At 46.9% G+C, this 23,509-nt stretch overlaps 1 protein-coding gene across 1 annotated transcript in view; it reads left to right on the top strand.

Moving 5' to 3' along the window:
• The window catches only part of UBE2R2 (ubiquitin conjugating enzyme E2 R2), a 50,300-nt gene that overhangs the window by 21,700 nt on the left and 5,091 nt on the right, over window positions 1-23,509 (top strand). The window contains exons 2-4 of the mRNA XM_080973679.1: window positions 20,337-20,423; window positions 21,928-22,025; window positions 23,268-23,402. Coding sequence (XP_080829805.1) covers window positions 20,337-20,423; window positions 21,928-22,025; window positions 23,268-23,402 — 320 coding nt within the window. The remainder of the gene's footprint in view (window positions 1-20,336; window positions 20,424-21,927; window positions 22,026-23,267; window positions 23,403-23,509) is intronic.

Below are 23,509 nucleotides of genomic sequence, written 5' to 3'. Positions count from 1 at the left end.
CTAAAAACATGTTGTACCAAAACATGTGTGCGAGAGCATTTTCTTAATGTGCCAAGAAAAACTTGATTTATGCTGACCTAATTGATATTGCTGGTGCCAAAAGCAGCTGCTAATTCTGCTTATCAGCTTTGAAGATGGAATGAGTGATAGAAATAGGTTGCAGGCTCTCTTGGGAAAACCTTCATGGTTGCATTTGCACCCTGGAGTGTGAAGCATGGCAGCAATCCAACATCATTTTATATATATATTTTAGATTGCTGAAAGAGTTCTAACCATCACAATAAAATCCTAACTATTGTTTTGTGCTGTAGTGCTTCCGGTAAAGACCTGGAAAATGAGATATTGGTTGGGGATGTCAAAGATCCATTGGGACTTTTCGTACCTCCCAGCAAAGTTGGTGTGAGCACTAGGTTTCGTAGCACATTCCGCCTTGTATTCCAGTTAGGTGGGTTATTGTTCTGCTTTAAGGGAATACATGTTTAGAGCTTGCTAGCATAGCTCAATCCAGCATAGGATTGAGATAAATCTTTGTTCTTCTACAAAGCAGCCTTCCCAGGCTGGTGTCCTCCAGATGCACCAATTTGGGAGAGATGAGTCTCCAGAGTCTCTAATTTGACGGCACCATTTGACAAAAGTGACTGGCCATCTTTATTTGTATGCCAGTGTTGCCTGTCTGCCTACTTTCTCATGATTGCGGTTGGGCTACCCCAGGGAAGATGTTCTATGCCAGGGTTTCCCAAATTGGCTCCCCAGCTGTTTTTGGACTACAAGTCCCATCATCCCTAGCTAGCAGGACCTGTGGTCAGGGATGATAGGAATTGCAATCCCAAAAAAGCTAGAGACCCAAGTTTGGGAAAACCCTACACCATTGTTGTTGTGCGCCGCCCTCCAGTATTGCATCTTAGTCCCTTCAAGCACTGAAGTGAGAGAGAGTGCACCGTATTGTTGCTGCTTTGCTCTGCTAGGGGGTATATTGCAGACTAGCTACCCCAGCTGCCCGTCCCAACCTCAAGGCTCAGGCTAGCATTGTGGCGGTTGGGGAATGTGGAGGGGAGCAAAGGAGTTGTTATGTAGGCAAGGCTGGGGCTACAGTTTGAGGCTTTGCAAGGAGAGAGTGGGCTTCTGCAAATGAGCTACTTCATAGGAGAATGGGGAGGGGAGAGGATGGGGAAGGCATAAATGTGTGCTGTGGTCTAAAGGGCCTTGAATTCAGAGGGGGGGGAGAATTCACTTTTGTTCAATGCAAAGGTGGGTGGTCCATTAATCCCTTAAGCCTTTAAATGCTAGAAGTGATCAGCAGGGACTGAAAAACAGTGTCCTTCTGCTGCTTTCGTCAGAACAAGTGTGGGTGAATTTTGAGGCCCTGGGCTTTATGTGTCCAACATGCTGCTTTTAAAAGCCTGCGTGTCTTCCTGTTCTTAGTCCTTAACATTGGAGCAGGGTGTGAAAAGAATGTGTGTCGAATGAGCCATCAGACCTAGAGGGAGATGATGATGCCTTGTTTTCCTGGCTGGAATTAAGAGGCTAAACCGTGGCTTGGGAGGCATGGGTGAGACAAACCAGGGCAGCTTGGAATTTGTCCACAAGCAGTGATCTAGTGGTGTCCTTGACAGTATAAGCCCTCGCTATATTTGAAAGTACCCTCTAGAAACCTTCCGATATGGCCTTCTCTGTTCAGACACATCTCTTCTCCCACCCCAGCTCTCTTTTTCTATTAATTGGGCAGTTCAGGTTTTGCTTTGGCTGCCCCCATTGTATGGTCAATACACCCTTCTCAGATACAGTCATACCTCATGTTACGACCGCTTCATGTTACGTTCTTTCATGTTACGCCCCGCAGAGACCCGGAAGTACCAGAAAGGGTTACTTCCGGGTTTTGCTGCTCGCGCATGCGCAGAAGCGCAAAATGACATTACGTGCATGCGCAGAAGTGGTGAATCACAACCTGTGCATGCGCAGACGCGCCACTGCAGGTTGCGCTCTTTTCATGTTGCGAACGGGCCTCCGGAACAAATCCCGTTTGCAACCAGAGGTACCACTGTAGTTGCCTTGAATAGTTCTGAGCTGGAAGAGAGGGTGTTTTTGCCAAAATGTTGACCAGCCATGAACGGGAACAAGCCCTTTCCTTCAGATTGGATTTGTGACTTTGTCATGTAGCCTAGTCTAGCGATGTAACAACAGGATGTAGTAACTTTTGTGATCACTGTTGGGCTGTAATCACTTTGGAGAGAAATGGGTCTTCAGTATGAGCTAAACCGGGGTGGGGTGGGGGAAGTACCACTAATGGGCCTGATACTTGGGTCCTCTGAAAGCCAGCTTATGTTGGGGACAATATTTTGCACATATCCAGTTTATATTCTACAATCTGTGCTTTATTTACTGTTTCTCTTAACATGTAGCACCGTTGCAAGACATTGTGATTTTCAATTGTGAGAAATATCCCACTCATGTTTGCTCAACAGTTCAGTGAACAGTTCAGGTGTGTTGCAGGACATCTGAAGTTTTCTCCCTCTGCTTACAGTTGTCTGGATCCGAGCCAATAGGCAGTAGTGATTTCTCACTAATGTTAATGCTTCTTCCTTTTAATTCTTGCACAGATGTTTTTAAAACTCCATTTGGCTGCAAACTTCCTTGATCCAATTCCCTCTTTGGGGGCTGAAGTCCCTCCAGACTGTTGTTGGAGGGCAAAAAGTCTCTTTGCTGCATGACCTAGCCCCCTCACAAGAGGTCAGGCTATGTAATAAAGCCTTTTCCCTCTGTCACTTGCTGCTTCCTATTTGGCACGTAAGTGGATGTTGGCATTACATAGTAGTGGGTTCATATGCAACACTTATGCTACACATGCAGATATGTGGAATACTTGTGTTGCATCTTTGAAAAGTCTCTTGTGAGCAAAGTTGGTGTCTTAATGCTTTTCCGGGACTTAAACCCTTGAACAGCTGTAGGAACTAGGTAACTAGTCTGTTCAGACATAATGCTAAACCCTAGAACAAGACTATCCTCCTCTGACCTTCTTACTCTAAACAGAAATCAAATGCTTCTGTTTCCATTTTAGATTAACCACAGTTTAACATGTCATCTGAACTCAAAACTTTGATTTTTATCTCATAACCCTCACTGGAAACAAGCCAACTTCTTCCCACTAACTGTAGCTGAGATAAATCATATCTGTCCAGGTTCAAATGACATGGAAATCTGTAGATACTGAAAAAAATGTAAGTGAAAAGTTTGCAAATTCCTCATTGTGCCTGTGGAGGAGAGACCATAGGCGTTTAAGAAGAGCCCTTTGGATCAGGCCAGTGGTCCATCTGTTTCATCATCCTGTTCTTGCGGTCTCCAGCCAGGTGCCCATGGCAAGCCCACAAGCAGGACCTGAGCGCAGCAGCACTTTCCTCTTCTATTCTTTCCAGCAACTGCTATTCAGAAGTGCATTGCCTCCAGCAGTATATGTGGAGGAATACATAGCCAACAGGCTTAGTAGTCACTGATAGCCTTATTGTCACTGAATTTGTCTAATCCTCTTTGAAAGTTGGTAGCCATTGCTGCCTCTTGTGGGAGTAAGTTTGCCTGTGCTCAGAGTGAAGAAGTGCTCCTTATTATCTCGCCTTAATCTTCCAACTTTCAGCTTCTTCGGATTACAATGAGTTCTAGGGTCATGAGGGGCGAGGGGGGGAGTTTTTCTACGCACTTTCTCTGTGCCATGTATAATTTTATACACTTATATTATGTCACCTCTTACTTCCCTTTTCTCTAAATTAAAAAGCCCCAAATACTATAAGCTTTCCGGGGTGGGAGGTGACAGCGGTAAAGGCTAGGCTTATTCTCATAGTGCTAAACTGTGGTTTAGTGTTACAGTCACAGTCAAACCAGTGGATATTCCCTGCTGTTTTGGTAGTGCCATGGAATATCTCCCAGGTGCCCCTCCACATTGTCTCTAGCAGATGGCAACTCACCTCAGGAGTGTGAAGTGGTTCACCACAAAACAAACGCATCTCAGAAACGGTGGAAGGAAACCATTTTAGCACTGCTATACTTTCTAATTCCCCAGCCTTCTCACTCTGAACCTCTCCTTTCCCCCTGCTAAGTTGACAAGTGTCCAATTGTGTGTTGATGCAGTGCTTCACTGCCAACACGTAGCTTTTGTTAATTTCACAAGTTAAGAGTTGCTGAGGTCAGCAAGAATGGAAAAAGCTTTTCAGAATAGAGAAGAAATGTGGGGATGGCTGCCAGTAGTGGGCAGGGTCTGGTCTGATCTCCCTTCTGGTACAAGGCAGAATGGTGATGGTGCTGTGCTCTAGGTGCAAGGGAGATCCTTCCACCTTCTCTCCGTTGATGGCACGTTGTGAATTAAGAGAAACACACTGAGCATCAATGGTGAGACCACTTGAAATGAGACCCAAGGGGGAAAACGCATCCAGCATATTTGCTAAAGTGTGGAGCAGGAGAGCTTAGCCTGCAACCCCAGGATACCTGTCTTCGTGTATTCAGAGTGCTGTTTCATAATCTTGTTAGCATTAAGTATGAGGGAAGGTCAGCATCCTGTATCTGTATCTTGCAGGTACAAATTGGTTCAGCCTTGTAAGCTGTGGAGCGAGGACTTGAACTCACGTCTCCTACCTCAAAACTGCTTGCTGCATCTCATCTTATATGTAGCTGATCTTAAAACCTGATAAGTACTTCAGACATTCTGGCTTTCTAGGATTTCAGCTTTGAACAGTGTTTCTGAACTTGCATCTCTAGCCAGCCTCTGCTCCTAGCATTCGCTGCTTTTTAACTACTTCCCCCTCAGTTGTTGTTAATAAGGAGCGGAGGGCTGGCTGTTTGGGGATGGGGGTTTTTGTGTGTGGAAGCTGTACATGCAGTATGCCATTCTTGCAAGTAATAAATGACCTATTTAATGAGGAGTTACTCCTTCTTTCCCTTTTCCTTAACCCTATGGCTGAAGGAGTAGTTCTGGAACAACAGTTCTTTAGCCTTTCTGAAGACTGAGACACCATGGCAAGAGATCATGGCTGGGTTGTCCTGATAAGGCGCATGCTCACGCACCCAAAGGGTGGCTGCTTAAGGCTGCTGCTTATCTTTAGACCAGCCTTTCCCAACCTAGCACCTTCCAGATGTTCTGGACTACAGCTCTGTGCTGGTTTGGCCTGATGGGCATCTGGTGGGTGCCTGGTTGGGGAAGTCTGCCTTAGATTTCACTTCCACATTTCTTTCCTTTGGATGAGTTTTTCCCTCCACTGTGATTTCTTAACTCGTCTCACAGTTTTCTATCTTATTTAAGGAGCTTGTAAGTAAGACTCCCACAGTGGAAACCGGTAAACAAAGTGCCATGATTTGTGCTCACACAAGCAACCAGTTATTCTATTTCCTAAAACAAAAGGTAAGAGGAGCCAGGTTCACTGGCCCTGAAGCCTTGTTCTGGAATGCAAAAATATGGGAGGTGGCATTCACTTGGTAAAGCCGTGAAGAGGAGAAGCTGGCAATGAAACAATTGGATCTGGCTTCCTTGCCAGCCAGAGCATGGGTGATGTGCAAGACTCTCAACTTAATGCACTAGTAAAAGGAAGTTCATGGATGTGCTCTGTAATAGTTTTCAGAGGCTTTGCAGCAAAAGCAACTTAGTCCTGTGGCACCTTAAGGACTAAACATGTTTATTAGGGCATAAACCTTTCTCTTTGAAGGCCTTCCTTTGTTCCTGAGTGCCAGAACAGTTCCCAGCTGAAACTGCTCACTGCACAATGATAACTTCCGCCTCTCAGGCCTTGGGTGGCAAATAGTCCCCCAGCCTAAAATAGCTACTCACCAACAGCAACAATCCATATAACAGATATGGAAACAGGGACCAGGTCCTGAGGTAGACCCAAAGCCAGACTTGTCACCGTGACTTCTCTAGAGACACTGACACTTGTCATCCACAACATCAGGAAATCACTTGCTCATCTTCACTTGCTCACCTGACACCAGAAATAATAAAAATCATCATCATCATCCTTCACTAGCAGGTCGCAGAGCAAGAGCCAAAAAGCAAGTGGGGGAGAACATTCAACCACCCCAGTTCACTTTTTAATTGACCTTACTGCAAAGGGAAGCTGCAACATGAAACCATCAAGAAGTTTAGTGTGGCTTGAATCAGGGCAAAAGGGCTTGTAGTCCCACTGAAACTATAATTGACATAACTAAGGTGCATCCATTAACTTCAGTGGGTCTACTCTGAGTAGGCACCCCCTGCAATTTTAATCACAGTTGTTGTTGTCATTTAGTCGTTTAGTCATGTCCGACTCTTCGTGACCCCATGGACCAGAGCACGCGAGGCACTCCTGTCTTCCACTTCCTCCCGCATTTTGGTGAAGCTCATGCTGGTAGCTTTGAGAACACTGTCCCACCATCTCGTCCTCTGTCGTCCCCTTCTCCTTGTGCCCTCCATCTTTCCCAACATCAGGGTCTTTTCCAGGGAGTCTTCTCTTCTCATGATGTGGCCAAAGTATTGGAGCAGTACTTGTGTTAATTGGTTAACCAATTTTTGTGTATGTAATGGCCATCCTTAATAATATGGTATCACCATCGTAACTTTTGTGCACTTCATTCTGACCTCACTGCTTACAGTTCCTTCCCATCAGCTGTAGAATATACACTTTAACTCAGGATAACGCTCAATTCACTAGCTAGACCCGAAGCCCGCAAACCATAATACGTAATTCTGTTGGCCTGAAAGGTGGCATGAGATTTTCTCTTCTGTTTCAGCTTCTGTACTTTAGGAAGACTCGTCTCTGTTCAGTCCTGTAGACTTGCGGAGAGCAGTGTCAAGAGGTTGTGCTAGCAGGGGTCAGGTGCTTCTCGCAAAGGCATGTGTCACTGTCCCATTTCCAGGGATGTTTAAGGCTGGTGTGAAATGGAGCTTTCAATTTGTCTCACTGCAGGTAGTCTTGTAAGTAGTGTTTTATTTAAGCCTTGGGCTGCTAAAATAAGACTCCTTCTCTGCCAGTTCTCACCCCCTCTCCTTTCCAGCTATGCTATTCCACCTTTTTGATGTGCAGCTGTCTTCTCTCATGAGTTGGATGGAAGCTTCTGGCCCAGTAATCTTTAGCTTTGCATGTTGCTTGGATGGCCACAAATTATGTAAATAAAAGAGAATGCAGATATTCCATGTAATAATAAAATTGAGCAAGTTTTCCTTTTGGGCACCAACTGCATCTGATGATGCTAAGTGGAGTTCTGAGCTACCTTACCTGCAGCAGTTCCCACCTGAGCCCTTTGCTGAAAGGGGCTGCGTGTTGCCTATTTTCTGTACAGCAGAAGTGTGAAATGGTGTATGTTTTTGGTACTGAATGGTATACGGCTAGTGTTCTTGGACTGCTTGTCCACAGATTTGACTTTGGTGTCCGTTCACAGGTGTGACCCAAATAAGTGGGAAGATTTGCAAGTTGGGGGAGAACTCTAGTATTTGCAATACACTCTGCATGTTAATAGCTTGTGGAAGGGCCCCAGCTCAGTGGCAGCACGTCTGCCTCGTGTGCCAAGGGTTCCAGGTTCAATCCCCAGCATCTCCATTTAGGGCTGGGAGAGAGCCCTGCCTGAATTCCTGCAGAGTGGCTGCCGGATAATGTCAACCATACTGAGCTAGATGGACTCGTGGTGTGAATCAGTAGTAAGACAGCTAGCTGCCTGTGTTTCTGGAATGTTAGGAGGAGAGTTTTCTAGCCAAGCTTTCCCCCCAGAGCTAAGGACTAGCTTCCATCCAGATAAGCTTATGCTTTCCATATGAAGGGAATCTTTGGTGAAGGGAACGTCCAGAGATGCAAAGCCCCACTTGCATTTTGCACTATCCCGGGAGGATTGTACTGTGTGTAACCCCCCCCCCCCAAGTGCTTTTGCACTGAACTAAACTTGATTTTTAAAAAAGGAATAAAAAGACACTGGTCTTTTAAGGAATTTATAATCTGCTTTTCAGGCACATTCTTAACAAAGCAGCTTGCAGCATATATGTATACAATCAAAAGTCAATATTAAAATAAACTTCAAAACTACTCGTTAATAACAATGCTAAAGGCTTAAATGCAAAATCAGGCACATCAAGAATAAGAAAGCAGCCAGACCCAAGGTAACAGATCTTAAGGAATCCAGCACACAGGCTGAACATTTTGAATAGCCAAATTCCATCTCTGAAATAAGCTATTTCTCCCAAATGTTTGGGACTTGATCTTCTGTGCCCAGTCAGTGGTTCACTCTGGCCATTAGCTCTCTTGTCTGCTGCTGCACTAGAGACCCTCTTTGTGTAGCTTGAAGAAGTCAATCTGGGCTCTCAGAAACTGAAGAAAGGTAAGGCAGACAATTGCTTTGCACCCTAGAAGCAACTTAAAATAGCACAATCCTCTGCAGTTTAAATCCCTTTAAAAAGAACTTGAGGGCAGAAAGGCAGTGATTTACTTTTTTCCAGTACAGATGGAGACTCCTCCAGAACTCTTCAGTTAAAACTGAATCTGGGGTCAGCGTCCTGCTTATTACCAAGTGTGCTGCTCTCCAAAGCAATTTAGCAGTTTAAAAATGGGACTGTGTTTTGCAGGGCATGGATAGAGTGAGAATGGAGTCACTGATTAAGCCCAGAAGGGGATCCAAAACCTGGTGCTGGTGGTTGCTTAGTTGGGGGACTATCTGGGGAGAGGGGAGAGATTCTTTTATCCCAATTACACCAGAACTGCAAGGTGGTTTTGGGGTTTTTTAAGGAACTATTTATGTATGGCTTCTAAAACAGAATTTCTCAATTGCAAAATATGGCCTCTTGGTATTACAGGATTCTGCCCCACACTTGCAGGCAGAGGAGATTCCGAACTGCACAACTGCAGAGAAGCTTCTGCAACTGATCCTAGTACTGTACTTAAAATCCGCAGTGGCAGTCACAGCTACAATTGGGAAGCTGGTGATGTTGGCTTCCTCTTGCCAATAGGAAAGGGCTGTAACAGATAGTGACTTGCTTAAGATCAGATGCTGGCTTCATGGTGAAGCTGAGGCTTGACCCAGGGAGTTTACTGGCTTACACCTAACGTGCAGGGAGGGGACAGTTTGCTGTTTGAATTCTGTTCCATATGAAAAAAAGTTTCATCCACATGGAAAGCTGGGGGAAGAGTCTAGGGTGCCCTTCTCTCCAGCATGCTGGTTTTCTGTGTGGAAGAAACTCCCCAGTCATTTAAATTTTCTCCTGCAGCCTGAACAGAGATGTTAAGGCTCAGGAAAAAAACAGGGGGGGGGGATGTGGAGGGAACAGTAAATGTCCCAGTCCCCAGGTCTTTTCCTGGTCATCCTTTTTCTAAGCCTGGAGTGGCTCAGTGAGAAATAGACATGCTTATTGATGGGGTGGCATGGGGGGGGGGGGAGAGGAGTCTGCCCCAGTGCCGTTTATTACATCTGCATGGCTTAGAAAGTGGCCTGTCAGCTGACAGACAAAACGCTCTTGATTCTGGAAAGGCGGCAGGGTCTGGGCCGTGTCCTTCTGGGAGGGATCGCTGCCTGGAAGGATGGCGAGAAGGCAGAGGGAGTTGTGTAACATTGCAGCAATGCCTTGGTTTACACTTCCCAGTCTATAAATAATTCCCTTCGCCTTGCTGCTTCCAGTGGGGCGATGACTGCTTGCGATAGAGGTGACTGCCTTGTGTTTTTAACAGAGCATGTGACTGCAGGGGGTGGAGGGAAGAGAGAAGTGGGAGGGTGTTTGTGGGGGGGGGGAATCTGAGCTGATAAGAGATTGAACTGCATAAGAGGAGGGGGAGGCACTGAATCAAGGTGGATCTGTCAGCCAGTGACTCACGAGCGCTCCGTTAGCTGGAGGGTATTGCTGGCATTCCAATTTAAAAGCGCTGCCTAAAATATTTAAGAGGAGCAGGGGGGAGCATTGATCACAAGCGATTATTTCTTCAGAGAGTGCTGCTCTGTTTGTCGAATGCCTAAACGGCTCCCCATCTCCCCACAAAACAGGCAGAGGGCAGACCCCTCCAAAGCTCTGCAACATGTTGCTTGAGATTCTTGCACAAGTTTTGCACAGCTTGTAGGGCCAGCAGGAATTCTGGACTTCCTGGCTCTGCCACCAGCCTCCTGTAGACGTCCCTGTCCTTGAGGTGAGACCCTTCTGGTAGTGGCACTCCGTAGTGGAACACACTCCCTCAAAGAGGCACCTTATCCTCGGGTTCCAGTAGAAGAACTCTTTATTTCCCCCAAGCTTTTTAGATGACATTTCATTCCTAGTGGCTGTTAACGCTGCTTTTGTTATCTTGTGGAAATGCACAAAAAAACAGGAGGCACCCAGTGATGTAAACAAAAAAGAGAAATGGAATCTCAAGGATTCTGAAAAGGAAGAGAGTGGTGGTGTTCAAGCAACCATTCCTTTTTAGCACCTTCGTGCTACCTTGGTAATTTTGCAGCCTTTTAGTCTAAGGGTTGTTTGTATTTAAATTTTTTAAAATTTGTTAGTTCTTGTGAACTATCGTGGGAATACTTTTGAAAAGTGGTTTAAAAATACATATAATAATTCTTCTGTTTGCTCCTTATGCTCATTCATGTAAAGTTGTGATGTAAAGCTCCCCTTGTGGCTTCCCGTTGCTGACAGTCTGTGCTACTCTCCATATCTCAAGGGCTGCCACTTAGAAGAGGAAACAAGCTTATTTTTTCCTGCTCAAGAGGGTAGGACCCGAACCAATGGATTCAAGTTACAGGAAAGGAGTTTCCGGTTCAAAATCAGGAAGAACTTTCTGACAGTAAGAGCTGTTCGACAGTGGAACAGACACCTCCAGGAGGTGGTGGACTCTCCTTCCTTGGAATAATAATAATAATTTATTATTTCTACCCCGCCCATCTGGCTGGGCTCCCCAGCCACTCTGGGCGGCTTCCAACAAAATATTAAAGTACCGTAATGCATCAAACATTAAAAGCTTCCCTAAACAGGGCTGCCTTCAGATGTCTTCTAAAAGTCTGGTAGTTGTTTTTCTCTTTGACATCCGGTGGGAGGGCGTTCCACAGGGTGGTTGCCACCACCGAGAAGGCCCTCTGCCTGGTTCACTGTAACTTGGCTTCTCGCAATGAGGGAGCTGCCAGAAGGTCCTCGGTGCTGGACCTCAGTGTCCGGGCAGAATGATGGGGGTGGAGACACTCCTTCAGGTATACTGGACCGAGGCTGTTTAGCGCTTTCAAGGTCAGCACCAACACTTTGAATTGTGCTCGGAAACGTACTGGGAGCCAGTGTAGGTCTTTCAAGACCAGTGTTATGTGGTCCCGGTAGCCGCTTCCAGTCACCAGTCTAGCTGCTGCATTCTGGATTAGTTGCCTTCAAAGGTAGCCCCACGTAGAGCGCATTGCAGTAGTCCAAGCGGAAGATAACTAGAGGATGCACCACTCTGGCGAGACAGTCTGTGGGCAGATAGGGTCTCAGCCTGCGTACCAGATGGAGCTGGTAGACAGCTGCCCTGGACACAGAATTGACCTGTGCCTCCATGGACAGCTGTGAGTCCAAATGACTCCCAGGCTGCACACCTGGAAGAGGTTAGATGGCCATCTGTCAGGGATGCTTTAGTTGAGATTCCTGCATTGCCAGGGGTTGGACTAGATGACCCTTGGGGTCCTTTCCAACTCTGCAATTCTGTGATTCTATTATTTTCCCACACACTTCCACCCCCAGTGTTTATTCCAGGGGCCTGCTTGCCTGCATAAGTAGAATGCTGCCTCCCCTATGTTTCACATCCTGCTTTTCCTTATTAGGAACCTCAGGTTGGTTCTCCCCTTCCCCTTATTTATCCCTGCAACAACCCTGAGGGGTAGGTTAGGCTGAGAGGCGGTGGCTGGCCCCCCAGGTCACAACCCAGGTTGTTTTAGTTGCTATTGTTGACATGGACGGCCCCCAACCTGGACAGCCTGTTGATACTCAGGGCTGCTTAAAGCCTTGAGTGGTTCCTAGTCTAGCAGAAATAGTTGCTTAATTGCAAGCTTGCTCTGGCCAATTCTTCCTCGGCAGCAAGAAGTGTTGTGCTGTTTTTTATTGGGGGAAGGAGGATCTGCTTACCCTTCGGCTCCATCTGGTGCAGCAACGGCTCTTGCTAATTGCTCTGTGACGAGGGCAAGTTCCAGATTGTAACACACCTCCAAGTGCTGAGTCACTTCTCTGCTCTTGGCTGGCAGAAGTTGTTGCTGCCGCTGCCACCTCTTGTTAAACCCAAATGAACATTCAGTGGCTGGTCGGTCATCGGATTCCTTTTTGCACACAAACCACTGTGCCTAAAAGCAATGTTAACAGTATATCCTCTGGTCCCATTTTTTTTTGGGTGGTTTCAGATCCTCTTGAGATTGCACTAAGAAAACATGTCAGGTCCCACACTGTGTTTATGGCTGAGTGGAGGAATCTTACCTTTGGCAGTCATGAGACTGAACTTATAAGAACATAGACCGCTGCCTTGTACTCCTGGCCCATTACCTCAGTATTGTCTACACTGACTGGCAGTACTTTTCTAGGGTTTCTGTCAGAGAACCTTTCCCAGGCCTATCAGGAGGCATATCTGCTTCCCCAAAACTCCAGAATCCATGTTCAACTGCAGTTTTTTTAACTTGGAAATCCAGTTTTCAAGTTGCACCTTTTGAACCCTATGTTTGTGTTTCCCCTAAAAGGCGGCACAGATGAGCATGTGAGTTTTCTCTTATTGCATACAACTGGAAAAATAGCATGGCCATAATTTCAGTGCACAAAACACCTGTGTTAGTGGATTTTTGCAATTCAAGAAGACCTTAACAGTCTGCTAATAGTGTGAGTTTTTGTAAGGGGGGCGAGGGAGACCTAAGGGTCAAATCTTCTGCTACTGTTTGTTCATAGAGTCTATACTTCCTAGTATAGAATATGTCCGTATTCATGTGTAGTGATGGTGCCTCTGCCAGCTGAGTGGAAGCTAATGTGGGTGTAGGTTTCAGGTTGCTTTGGTCTGTGCCAAGCAAACCATGCCTGAATTGTTAGTTCATTCCTCTTTTTACATGTTTATGCCTTTGAGTAACACGAGGATGGAGCCTGTTAAACTGTATAGCATTTGGCACGTTCTCTTTTGTTTGTCTTTTTGGAACTGCCCTGTGAGGCTAGTCCTTATTCCCACATTACAAACTGGGAGCGGCAGAAACAGGCGCATCTTGGCTCAGGACTCCCCAGGGGCGCTGACAGTTGGGAGTGGAAGGTGTCTTTCCTAGATGCAGGTAAACACTGGATCAACCTGATCACAAATATTTGGCATGCTTCAGTTCTTATATAAAGAATTGTGAAAGAAATATACATGCCTCTGCAGAGTATATCCCTGGTGCAAAAATACAACAAAAGGGGTGTTTCAGTCCATTCTTTAGTCCATTCTTGGTTTGCATAATGGTAGCTGGTGTTGTGTGGTGTGGAATGCAGCCCACCATGCTAATCGCTGCAAGGTGTGTGGTCTTGTGCTCTGCCTGCTCCTTTAAGAAGCCCAAGGCAGGAGGCGGTGCCTCTTACCAAGTGATACCAGTCCCTCAACAGTGTCCTTATTGCCTCCTCTAGTCTACAATTGGGACACGGGTGACGCTGTGGGTTAAACCACAGAGCCTAGGGCTTGCCGATAAGAAGGTCGGTGGTTCAAATCCCCGCAACAGGGTGAGCTCCTGTTGCTCGGTCCCTGCTCCTGCCAACCTAGCAGTTCGAAAGCACGTCAAAGTGCAAGCAGATAAATAGGTACCGCTCCGGCGGGAAGGTAAACGGCATTTCTGTGCGCTGCTCTGGTTCGCCAGAAGCGGCTTCATCATGCTGGCCACATGACCCAGAAGCTGTACGCCAGCTCCCTTGGCCAGTAAAGCGAGATGAGCGCCGCAATCCCAGAGTTGGCCATGACTGGACCTAATGGTCAGGGGTCCCTTTACCTTTACCCTTTAGTCTACAATTGAATTGCTTTTCCATTCTCTCTCTGCCCGTTCAAAGTATATGTGGTGGTCCTCCAACAAAGTGGGCAGAGGTAGCGAGATGGGAGGGGGAGGGATCCAGATACTTCCTATCTTGTAATCTCCATCAGTTGCGTTTCACACCTGCCCAAGCCCAACCTGCTTTAGCAAACCTGTGCACAGCATTAGACAGCAGAATATATTGGCAGTGTCTCCTAAAGCAGGGCTGGGGAAACTCCAAGCCTATGGGGCAGATATGGCCCCCATACTTCTCTGTCTGGCCCTTCGAACTTTCTGCAGACCACACCCCTCACCGTACCCTCCTTGAGTTCTTGTTTCTAGGCAGAATGTGTGCTTGTACGTGATGAACGTGTCTTGCTTGCCTGGATGGAGGGAGGTGTTTGTGTGTAGAAGCCTCTGGCTTTTATGTGCAGAGATTCACACCCACTCACTCCTGGCTCTGCCCCTGCCCACCACCTGGTGTGCAGCCCCTGGATGAAATGTGGGCTGCGACAGGCTCCCCACCCCAAAAGATGCTCCTGAATCAGACGCGGAACTGCAGCTTCTTCCTAGAACTGTCCTGTTCTTCCTTCACTTCCTTGCTTTTTCCTTCTGAAAGTGTTGCCGCTGCTTCTCTGCTGAGTGTGGTGCAGCTCACTAGCCCACCCTAAGGTCCAGCTCCGCTTGGAACCAGGGTGAAAATTGCAGCTGTTGTGCTACACGTCTGCTTCCTTCCCCTCCTCATTTTGTGGTCCTCGGGCCCTGCTGCAGGCGGACACTGGCAACCTGTGCTGACAAAGCAGCAGAAAGCAAAACCTGCCTGGCAAGGGAAAGGATTGCTTCAGAACATGCAGCCTGCCCGTTGCCAAGGGAGGAGCTGTACTCTGCTTCATCACGTCTCTGCCATTTACAGAAAAGGGAAAAAAACTGCTCCAGCACAAGCGGAGCCACAAGATTCTGCTTCTGGCTGCCAGAGTCTCAGCCTAAACACCACCTAGTGTGCAGAGATGGTGAACGATGAGCCAGCAGTGGCACTGGGCACGGTTCGTTTCAAGGCTGGCCATTGCCCCGTGACCCACTTTGCTGGCTTCTCATTGCAGCCTGGCGGCTGAATTGCAGCTGAGCTGTGATTTGAGCAGGACATTGCCTTTCCATGTTGATAAGGACGTTTAATTTTAAAATAACATCCTCAGCACTTGAGGGCAAGGAGGTAGGCTTGCTCCAGGCCAGCTTCCGGTTTCTGAGATTGCCTGACAGCTGAAATCCATCCTGCAAGCAGACATCTGAGAGTGTCAAGGCAGACTTTGAAATAAAGACCTGGATTACCACCTGCTTCTCCAGTTTTAGGTCTGTAAAGGAAGGGTAGAGCAGGTAGAATGAAAAGCAAATGGGAGTACCCAATTGTGCAACGTGGGTTGGCCGCCCCACAGTCTCCCTAGAATATGCTGGCTCCTTTATTTTAAATTTCCTAATGGATGCTTAATGAGGAAGTACTTTGAGCTTGGTTCGGGAAGAGATAGTGTTAAGAAGAATTTTAAACAGTGTCCACATTGGGCCGTGAAATGCTAGGGTACTTGTGCCCCTGGATCTTGGCTGAGAACTAGTTCAGATTCCCCCACCATTCATACCTACCCTTCACTGGAGACCACAACTGGGGCGGCAGCAGGCTGTTATCAAAGCCTGACGCAAACCTCTTGCTTCAGAGGCTTTAGCAGTTATGTGGAGGGCTGAAGGGAACATACAGATCGCCTTTCCAGCATCTGGCGTGGCTCAGCTTTGCAGCCATTGCAAAAGGAGAATTCTTGGAGTTGTCTAGGTTGGCATGTAGAGATTTTCTACCTTTTCTTTCTCTTTTGCTAACTGTTTTAGTGTGTCTTGTTCACAGCTTGAGGCTAATTGAACCTCTTTTTTTCTTTTTTGCTGACTCGGGAGACTGACAAAGAGTGAGAGCACCAGAGATTCATCAGCTGCCTGGCTGCCTCACATGCACTGCCTGGGTGTGCCATGAGATGTGCGTGCATCCAGAAATGGCAGGTGTAAATGGCAGGAGACCCGATGAGTGTCCCTCCTATGGGTCAACTGCATTTGTAGGCATTATTTGTTTTGGGGTAAAAACTGGCACCATCAGGCTGCACCGGAATCTGTTCTTCCCCCATCCCCATAAATGTCTGTCTGGAGAAGAGTTACCCTCTTTTTCTTCCTCTATGGAAAATGGGCTCACAATCCTGCACTGATTGTTACCTTAAGGTGGAAAAGAGGAGGAATTATTTCATGGGAAGAAATTCCTGTGCATCTCCTGGAACCAGAATAGAAACCTCCAGCTCTGAGCTGTTGCCATGGAAACAATCTGGGAATGTCCTCCCACCCTCCTTTATTATTAATGGGGAATCTTCCCTGGTAAATGAAAGGAAACTCTCAAATCCAGATGCTTGTCAAAGCCGCTATGTCCTCAGCCAGCAGGGTCCAGCTGCTGCTGCTGCAAGTTCAGAGGGAATCCCACGGCTTATGCAATTGATGTCACGTTCCCAAGGCACCGCTGTGCTTAGTGCTGGAAAAGCCTATCCGGAGGGAGGAGGGGACCTCCACCACAACACCATCGCCTGGCCTCACACTGCCCTTTTTGCAAGTGGAAACATGGGGTGCTTGTGCATTCCAGAAAGCTGTTTTCATTTAGTCGTGTCCGCCTCTTCGTGACCCCCTGGACCAGAGCACGCCAGGCACTCCTGTCTTCCACTGCCTCCCGCAGTTTGGTCAAACTCATGCTGGTAGCTTCGAGAACACTGTCCACCATCTCGTCCTGTCATCCCCTTCTCCTTGTGCCCTCCATCTTTGCCAACATCAGGGTCTTTCTAGAGTCTGCTAAAGAGTGCAACACATTCCCTAAATGTGTATTAAGCACTACCACACTGCTGAATAATAGTCACCCATCAAACAGACTTCAACATACAGCTCCTGTATTTTATAGGTATTATGGTAGCTCTCTTATGAGCGCTGTAAATGTTTTGTCAACCACATGGATTTGCTTTGGAATTGGTGCTTTAAATTTTGGTGGTGAGGGTGCTGTTTATCATAAAAAATAAAAAATGGTACATTGATTCTAAAAACCGTATTTGATATGGTTTGAATATACTTCTGTGTGTTCCTTTTCTGTAATGTAATCATTTCTGATCTTCCCAGCCACCCACACCCAATCTTCTAAATTGATATTTTGTGTGTGTGTGTGTGTGTGTGTGTGTGTGGTTGTGATTATGAAACATTTCTGAATGTAAGGTCATGTGGGTGTCTTCTGAGATGAAAGAAACGGCTCTTTGCTCAATTTCTAACTGGCTTGAGAGACCGCAAATGTGAAACTGACCATTGGCTGCTGCCGTGCCTTCTAGGAACCTGAGGATTTCCCCCAGGAAAGATATATCAGCCCCGCAGCTTGCTCTGGAGCTCTGCCGGAACGCTAATGTTCCTGCCAGGCTGGTGTGACCATTAGCAGCACCCCTGGGTGCCCCGTGGGGAGGCAGGGATGCCCTAGACAGCGAAGTGGACGAAGAATCCCTTGCTTGCATAAAGAGCTGCTTGATCAGGGCTCTTCTCCTCAAAATAGCCTTCAGCTGTACACTGCCTGCTGACTTCACCCATCGATTACATCACCCTGCTGTTGCTCTTTTACTCACAAGTCGCTCTGAACCGCCTCCGCTGAAAAACATGTTGGTGGTTCTATTATTATCACCATCATCGATTTATTAATTGCATTCTAAGCAACTGTCTCAAGGCAAATGGCACATGAGATAATTAGAAACAGTTTAAAACACAAAAGCATGGCATGCATTTAAAATGAGACTAGCTTCTGTGGTGAGTTTTTGTCACCTGCAAACCGTCCCTTGGAGAGCGCTGTCCGAGGGAGTGACTCTGCTTCTGTGGCGCTTCAGAGGGGGCCATAGATGTACCATTGCTGGCTGGTGTTCTGTTTACATATAACCCCCAGTTTAAAACAGCTGTGCTGGCTGTCAGTTCATTTTCAGGCCCAAGTCAAGGTGCTCATGTTCGTGTTGAGAGCTGTAAACTGCTTAGGCCCCAAATACCCGAAAAAGCGCCTCCTTCCCTGCAGACCCTCTCGGGTGCTGAGATCAGCAGAGGGGGCCCTCTTGGGAGTTCCTCTGCCCTCAGAGGCTCAGGGAGGTGGCAGCCCAGGAGAAGACATTTCTCTGTGGTGGTCCCTGAGCTGGGGAGCTCCCTCCCTACGAGGTGCAGCTGCCACCTTCCTTGTATAGCTTCCGGTGAAGCACCTCCTTACCCTTGCTCTTGACGCTTGAGGTCTGTGTTTTTAGGAGCCATCTTATTTTTGTGATTGTGAGTTGTTTCAAACTGTTTGTAATATCATGTGTTAATGTTGTGCCTACCTTGGTAGCTTTGGGTGAATCACCGCCATCATCACAATCACCCATCCTATTTCCCCATCTTCTGGTTCAATAAAAGGAGGTCACCTGTTGGGGGGCCTGGATGAGTTGGCTACTGGTGCTGGTCATCGTGGACAGTATGGTGCTAGAGGGGCTGGTGGCCTGTCTCTGCATGAGGCATTGCCTCCCTCCCTGTGGTCTTCAACTGTCCTTTTAAGAAAGTGACCATCTGCTTGTTTTCAAATGCATCGGGCTGAAATGTTCAGTGTTCACTCCAAAATCACAATCTGCCGCTTTTGGGGTTGGAAACTCCTCCAGCTATAAATAGCAAAGCCATGTTCACGTATGTTATTTCTAAACACACACACATCCTAGTTGCTGCTACCACTTCCTGAGTCAGGCATGCTGGAGGGTTTTCCTTGCCTGCTAGAGCCGCTGGTGTGTTCCTAGGAGACTTGAGAGTTCTCCTGTCATGCAAACCTACTTCAGGCAAAAGCCAAGGGGAATCCTGCCCTCAGAGAATTGGCCATGCTGCTGTTGCGCTAACCCTTTTAAACATTTCTGTAGTGGCCTTTTCTGGTGAATTCTATCCACCTTGTCATTTGCCTTTTTTCATAGTTGTGCATTTAAAAAGCTGTGCATGGGAGGTGCATTAACTCAGCTGGGGGCAGCTGCTGAATGAGAAGTCTGTGTTAGCACAAAGACCTTCCAGAAGTCATTAATGACCTGGAGCTGGCAGAGGGCCTTCTCGGTAGTGGCGCCTGCCCTGTGGAACGCCCTCCCAGCAGATGTCAAGGCAATAAACAACTATTTTACTTTTAAAAGACAACTGAAGGCAGCCCTGTTTAGGGAAGTTTTTAATGTCTGACGCTGTATTTTTTTTAATATTCAGTTGGAAGCTGCCCAGAGTGGCTGGGGAAACCCAGCCAGATGGGCGGGGTATAAATAATAAATTATTATTATTATTATTATTATTATTATTATTATTATTATTGGAAGGTCAGAACTGCAGTTGGTCTCACTAATTTGGTTATGCCACGTGGTGCCACTTTGAAACACTGGCTGTTGCGTATAAAGGTGTTGCTTGAAGCTGCACTAAACTTCTAGGTTCACAGATTACCAGTACTGTACTTCAAACATCTCCAAAACTATCTGCATTGGGCCACAGTAGTTTTCTAATATTATAATGCTTTTAAAAATTATGAAATGTCATTGCTATATCCCTGGACTCACACAAAGCTTAGTTTCCCTGGTCTTGCCCAGAAATTTATTATTTATCATGTATTACATTGTTATGTTCTGCCTTTCCTCCAAGGCACTTGAGATGACACACAGGGCTATATATACCCCATTTCCTCCTTGAATAATCACTACCATTTATTCTAACCTAAGGCCAACCTGTGAACTTTGTGTCTGAACTTTGTACCCAGGTTTCCATAGTCCAAGTCTGCCTATATTTTTTTAGGATGTTGTGTATGACTTCTAAAATCTTATGTTGGAATACAGTTTCCCCTCTTCTTGAGGCTCCGTTATCTAATAATTGGAGGTTTCCCACATTTTTCATGGATGCAGTAATAGTGGACTTTGTTAGGGCTTGGACTAGACAAGCTGTTCCTTTTTCGACATTCAAGTTCAAGTTTTTAGTCCATGTATTTACAACTTATTCCAGCTCTTCACCCCTTGAGCTCTGTGGCTTGCCCCTTTCCCCCTCTTCCTGTGATTCTTACTTTCTAATTCCAACTCTGCAAAATATTTCTGTAGCCACTACTCCTATGCCTTCTCTTGCTTGCAAACGTCTTGTGGTTGTCGCTTCATTCTTACCATAAAGCTCCCCCTTCCAACATGGTCAGCTGCCTTCTCTCTTGCTGCCCACCATCCCCAGGCGAGGTCCTCACTCCCATGACACTCAGTCTGTCCAGCTCCAAACTCAGCGTCACCAAATGTGGAGGTAGTGGAACAGCATGGGTGTGAATTTTTTGCTGCTGCTCTGCTGAGCTTAACAAGTGTTTAAATTTGGGGTTTTGTTCTCTGTTCCAGGCGCATATTAAATTTCCTATGGACTACCCATATTCACCACCTACCTTCAGATTCCTGACCAAAATGTGGCATCCCAACATTTATGAGGTAGGTGTCTTTCGTGGTGTCAAAATTTCAACTGCTGTGGCCTCCTTCCTTACCAGGGCATCGAAACCTCCCTTTTCTCCTCCTTTCTCTTTCTCTCCGTCATTCTCTTCTCTCCCCACCTCCCCATATTTAATCCTTCTTCACCGCCATGAAGATAAATGGGACTATCTGGAGCACTTGAAGCGAGAAAGAGACTGAAATCCAAGCGGAGAGCCTTGCCTGGTCCTGTTCTCCTCCATGACACACTTGGCTCTTGCTCCTGCTGCAACAGCTTCCTCTTCTCTCTCCTGCAAAAGCAGGATTAGGGGTTGGCTGTTTGTTTCCATCCCTTCTGCTGTCCTGGGCTTCTTAACTTGTGTGCTCTCTGATGGGTTGGCCTGCATTGGCTGTGTGAACTTAGCCTTAAGGTCAGAGAGGCCAAACACTCTCCACTTGTGGACTTGCATGTTTAACCTTGTCTCTGGCCTCTTGAAGGAGGAGAGCAACAGCGCAGCTGCTCTGCATCTCTCCCCCCACCCCAAGTCTCCTATTTCTTGCTTCCATTCCCACTAGCGGGGGATATGGCAGAGCACCAGAGCCTCTGGGCTTTGCTCTTTTAAAGGGGTGTTCATCTGCAGAGCCAGAATGGCAGAATTAAACTCTTCTTTAATATCAGGTTTGCCAGCTGGCCTCTAGTATCTCCCTCACCCCCTTTTATTGGAGCAAAAGGGTTTTTTTCTGTTTACGCAGGGAACTCCTAAATCAGGAAGTGCGGATGGCAACTTTATTCCCTTTTTTCGGAGAGCTCTGGCTCCCCCTTCTGGAATACTGTGGTTTTGGAACACTGCTTAAAGAAATAAATGTATATTTTTACAAGGGGTTGTAGGAAGCACTTTGAGGGGAGTTGCTTAAGCAGTGGTTAATATTTTGTATTCTTAAGGTTGGAAGTGTATATTTTCTTGGTGGCTAACATTGGAAAGTGCACCCTTCCCTCTAGTGAAAAAGGTTCAGTTCAGGACATAACCAGATAAGTAGAGGTGTTTATGTGTGGTCGAGGGTTTTCTCTATTATTGTGGGCCACTCTGTATTAGGGCTGGGCGATATCTGATTTTCAGCATTGTGATACATCACCAGCTAAACGTCACATTAGACCACGATGTCTGAAATAAGGATGGAGCACTGGCTTCATGGTTTTTCCCATATCACGATTTCTGCAAGCTCCTGTGATTTGCTGTCCCCTGCAGGAGGCAGGGGAGAGTTGAGCCGGCAGAATTAACGGGCTGTAGAAATTGAGAGAAGCAATGGCTGGCTTCACGGTTTCCCCCTCATTGTGGTTTTTGCATAGCATACACACATACGCATCGTGATTCGCGATATAGTGCCAGGTCAAAAATATGCAACCAATATCACAATATGGACTGGACTGTATCGATATATTGCTCAGCCCTGCTCTGTATACTCTGCAGAAGGTGTTTTGTCCATTGCATCAGCTGACCTCCTGTGTGTGTGTATTCTCTTTTGGTAGAATGGAGATGTATGTATTTCAATCCTTCACCCACCTGTAGATGACCCTCAAAGTGGAGAGCTGCCATCTGAAAGGTGGAACCCAACCCAGAATGTCAGGTAAGGCCCTTCAGAGAAAGGATTCTGTACCAATGCACAACTCAGTTCTGGAGCTGGGGGTCCTCCTTCTCTAGTGACATTACGCTTTCCAACCTGCAAATAAGAAGTGTTGGGTACCACCAGATAACCTTTTATGGATTGTCCACGTGATGCTCCCCAGATGTTCTGGACCCCGACTCTCATCCTTCCTGCCTGTTGGCTGTGCTGGCTGAGGGCTGATGGGAGCTGTAGTCTAGCAGCAGCTGTGGGGTGGGGTGGGGGACCATGTTGGCCTTGCTTCTTCAAACCCTGAATCCCAGATCTGCAGCTTGGGTTCCTTATTTATTTATTTATTTATTTATTTATTTATTTAGCATGAGCTGTGGTCACACACAGAAGCTCATGGGGGTTTAGTGTGGCAGTGGTGGCTGTTATTATTTATTGTGAGGCTCATGAGAGAGGTGATGGGGTCATGTACCAGCAGAATAGTACAGTGGTACCTCAGGTTCAGTACTTAATTCGTTCCAGAGGTCCGTTCTTAACCTGAAACTGTTCTTAACCTGAAGCACCACTTTAGCTAATGGGGCCTCCTGCTGCCGCCACGCCACTAGAGCACAATTTCTGTTCTCATCCTGAAGCAAAGTTCTTAACTTGAGGTACTATTTCTGGGTTAGCGGAGTCTCTAACCTGAAGCATATGTAACCCGAGGTACCACTGTAAAGTAAAGCATCAGGTCCGGGGAACCAGGCATCTGTGTCCTTGGTCCAGAGATGTTCAGTACCTCATTGCTGTGTAAGAACTCCTGCCAGCACCCCACAAAGAAGTTCAGCTGTAGTCTCCATGGAAGATTGCTTTGCCTGTCATGAACATGCAAAAATAGTGGTCGGGGTTAAGGCTGCAAGCTTCAAATTGGGGATGAGCCCCCAAGATGTTGTGAGAAGCCCATCAATTTCAAGGCAAAGTGACCAGGTGGCCAGAGTTGATGGGGATTGCAGCCCAACAATACCTAAAGGGCCCTTGCTTTAAATGGCAGGCTAGAATCCACTTGATCCCTGCCAGTGAGAAATTCCCCTCCAGTGTGGTTGCTCTGTGACAAAACCTGTTCAGAATCACAACCTGCTGTTCATCCTTGCAGGTGCAGACTTGCCCAATGCTGTGGCCCTGATTCTTTCTTTCTTTCTTCTTCTTCCCCTTCCCCTTCACCATCTTCTTCTTCTTCTTCCTTCTCCTCCTCCTCCTCCTCCTCCTCATGCTTTTTCCCAGGACTATCCTACTGAGCGTCATCTCTTTGCTTAATGAGCCCAACACCTTCTCTCCGGCGAACGTCGATGCTTCGGTCATGTTCAGGAAATGGAGGGACAGCAAAGGCAAAGACAAAGAATATGCTGAGATCATTCGGTAAGCCAAGCAGAACCCGGCTCTCACTCCAGGTGGGTGGGATATCCCAACGGGGGCGGTTGGCTCTCCTTTCTGGGGCCAAACCTTGAGGAATGTGTGAGAAGAGC

Source organism: Podarcis pityusensis (genome assembly GCF_964106645.2).
Source record: "Podarcis pityusensis genome assembly, chromosome: 11".
NCBI classification, from domain to species: Eukaryota; Metazoa; Chordata; class Lepidosauria; order Squamata; family Lacertidae; genus Podarcis; species Podarcis pityusensis.
This window is presented reverse-complemented; position numbering and strand designations above follow the sequence as displayed.